We start from the raw sequence: 2,383 nt of genomic DNA, 5'->3' as shown, positions 1-2,383 counted from the left end.
GTTCAAAATGATCAATATGTGGAATCAGAACAAGTGATTGCTAGAGCTGAGAAATCAGAAACACGTGAATACAAGTGAGAAACACTTGCTAGAAAATGTATTATTAAGCATTACTTTCACTACAAGCAAACATATCCGCAATCAATTCAGGTTACAAATCACAAACACAACAGATCAATGCTTTCCCCTCAATCTCTCCCCAACAGCCAATTCCCCGAAAACTCGACCAACTCATAATCGAAGCTACAGAGTTCGTCTCACACCACAAGCGCTCCTTTACGACAAAATCAGAAGACGCAACGAAAGATTTAGTTTGGACAAATGAACAAAAGACGATTCAAAATCGAAAATGCTCACATGTGGAGAGGACGATGATCCAAACGAAGAAAAGTTCCCGAAAAGGAAACCCTCGCCGGAGCTCCTTCATCTGCTCGACCTTACAACCTGGACATTCCTCGTGGTACTTCGTCTTCTCCAACAACGCATCCTTGTATTCCGCCATTTTCCCCCTTGTTCTGAAATGCTTTGCCTATACTCCCAAAAAACACCTAATTTTTCAACCCAAAAAACAAAAGGAGAATCGAAACATCAAAAAACTTGGGCGGAAACAAGGTGGGAGGTAGCAGAGAATCTCGAGGAAATCGGAAATCGTACAGGACCTCGGATGATAATCACGGGGCGTGAGAAAGGGGAGAGAAAACGATAGAAAATACTCAGAAGCTCAGATTCTCTCTCGCAGGAAAGCCATCCAGTGAAACGACCAAAGAAAAAAGAGTTTGTCACGTTCCGTATATATATATTCAGAAGACACAGCGATGATGTAGCTAATCGCCAAAAATGACCCCTTCAGTCTTTATATATAATAAATTTTATTTTAAATACGAATAGAATACTTGCCTAATTTTGGACGCGATTAATTCAATTTAAGTTATTTTTAAATTAGGCTCTCAGAGCTAGGTTTTTTTAAATAAATAAAAAAAAAAGGAAAGAGAAAGGAGGAATGTTTTCCACGATCGCATGTGATAATGCTGCTGCTGACAAGAAGGAACAGACAAATGGATCCAAAAGAAAAAATGAAATTGATGAGTTACTGCAGGTTATGTCTATCTTTGAATCTGGCGTCCATAAAATAAACTAATCCAACTTTTTCCTTTAATTAGTGTTATGATATGGTCTTGATTACGATCCGATACAACCATTTTAGAGATTTCTTTGCCTATAATACTTTATGTTTAGCCATCATTTGCATTTCACTAACACTATAGCAAACTAAAAATCTATCGAATTGCAGTAACTGATTAACCCTTTATATATATACACACACATATATATCCCATTTATATAAATCGAATATTTTTATAGTTTACTATAGTGCTAGTGAAATGCCAATGATGACAATATATGTATGACCATGTCGAATATCGTCATAAAAAGGTTACCAAAACAAAAAGATTTATAAAATATGTTATGAGGAAGCAAACATTAAGTGTGTGTGTACATATATATATATATATATATATATTTACACATGGTATCAAGGTCTTAAATGGATTTCTTTTGAGTTGATTTTTTAAGAAAACTATTGCTAACCAAATTCAAATGAAATTTGGATCTTAAAAATCCAAAATAAAAACTAATTTGATTTTTAAAATTTTAAAATCAAAAACTCTAAATAAAAAATGAATTGTGACCTAAAATATCAATGTTTTAATCGCGAGGAAAATATGGAAATACGTGAAATTTCGAGTTTTAGTTTCTCCTTGGCAAAAGGATGAGCTCATTTGTTCTTCGACATCACTCTTCGTGTGTCCTCGAAGACCAAGTCATACACGATTCACGTGAATTTCGTTCTTTCAAAATTCATTAAAAATAAATAAAAACAAAAATAAAAACAGTCCAGCACGAAAACTTACAAGTGGAAAATCGAAAATTCGCGGACCAAAAGACATGGTGAGTTCACTATGATGACATAGACGAAATCTCTTTCTTGAGTTCTTCATTTATTTGACGTTTACGGAACCTCCCATAAAAACCCTTTCAAATTGGCATAATTTTGAATAATATTTTGTTTGTCTGTTTTATTGAGATATTTTCTAAATATATCGAACAAATTAATGAAAAGCAAAAAAAAAATGAAAGAAAAAAAATGATTAAATTAAATAAATCAAAATAATCTAATATATAATTGGTAAAAATTAATATACTTTTTAAGCGATTAAATTGTGAGAAAATAAATAAATTGAATAATCAAATCAAAGAAGTTGCGATAGGAGAGAGAAGGGCATTTGAGGAATTTCACCCTTGAGCTATATAGGGGGAAGCCGGAACCCTAGCCTCTCCGTTCGCCTGCTGCCTCCGAGTAAGAGGTGCGTCCCTCTTTCCC

General features: G+C 33.9%; 1 protein-coding gene across 1 annotated transcript in view; it reads right to left on the bottom strand.

Moving 5' to 3' along the window:
- LOC104819100 (protein ZINC INDUCED FACILITATOR 1-like) overlaps positions 1 to 788 on the bottom strand; it is a 4,407-nt gene extending 3,619 nt beyond the window's left edge. The window contains exons 1-2 of the mRNA XM_010548991.2: positions 655 to 788; positions 356 to 548 (exon numbers count right to left, since the gene is read on the bottom strand). Coding sequence (XP_010547293.1) covers positions 356 to 502 — 147 coding nt within the window. The 5' untranslated portion in view covers positions 503 to 548; positions 655 to 788. The remainder of the gene's footprint in view (positions 1 to 355; positions 549 to 654) is intronic.
- Between the last annotated feature and the right edge of the window lie 1,595 nt (positions 789 to 2,383).

The sequence above is a fragment of the Tarenaya hassleriana genome, unplaced genomic scaffold (genome assembly GCF_000463585.1).
Source record: "Tarenaya hassleriana unplaced genomic scaffold, ASM46358v1 Cleome3, whole genome shotgun sequence".
In the NCBI taxonomy this organism is placed as follows: Eukaryota; Viridiplantae; Streptophyta; class Magnoliopsida; order Brassicales; family Cleomaceae; genus Tarenaya; species Tarenaya hassleriana.
Note: the sequence above shows the minus strand (reverse complement) of the source record. Positions and strands in the feature narration are given on the sequence as shown.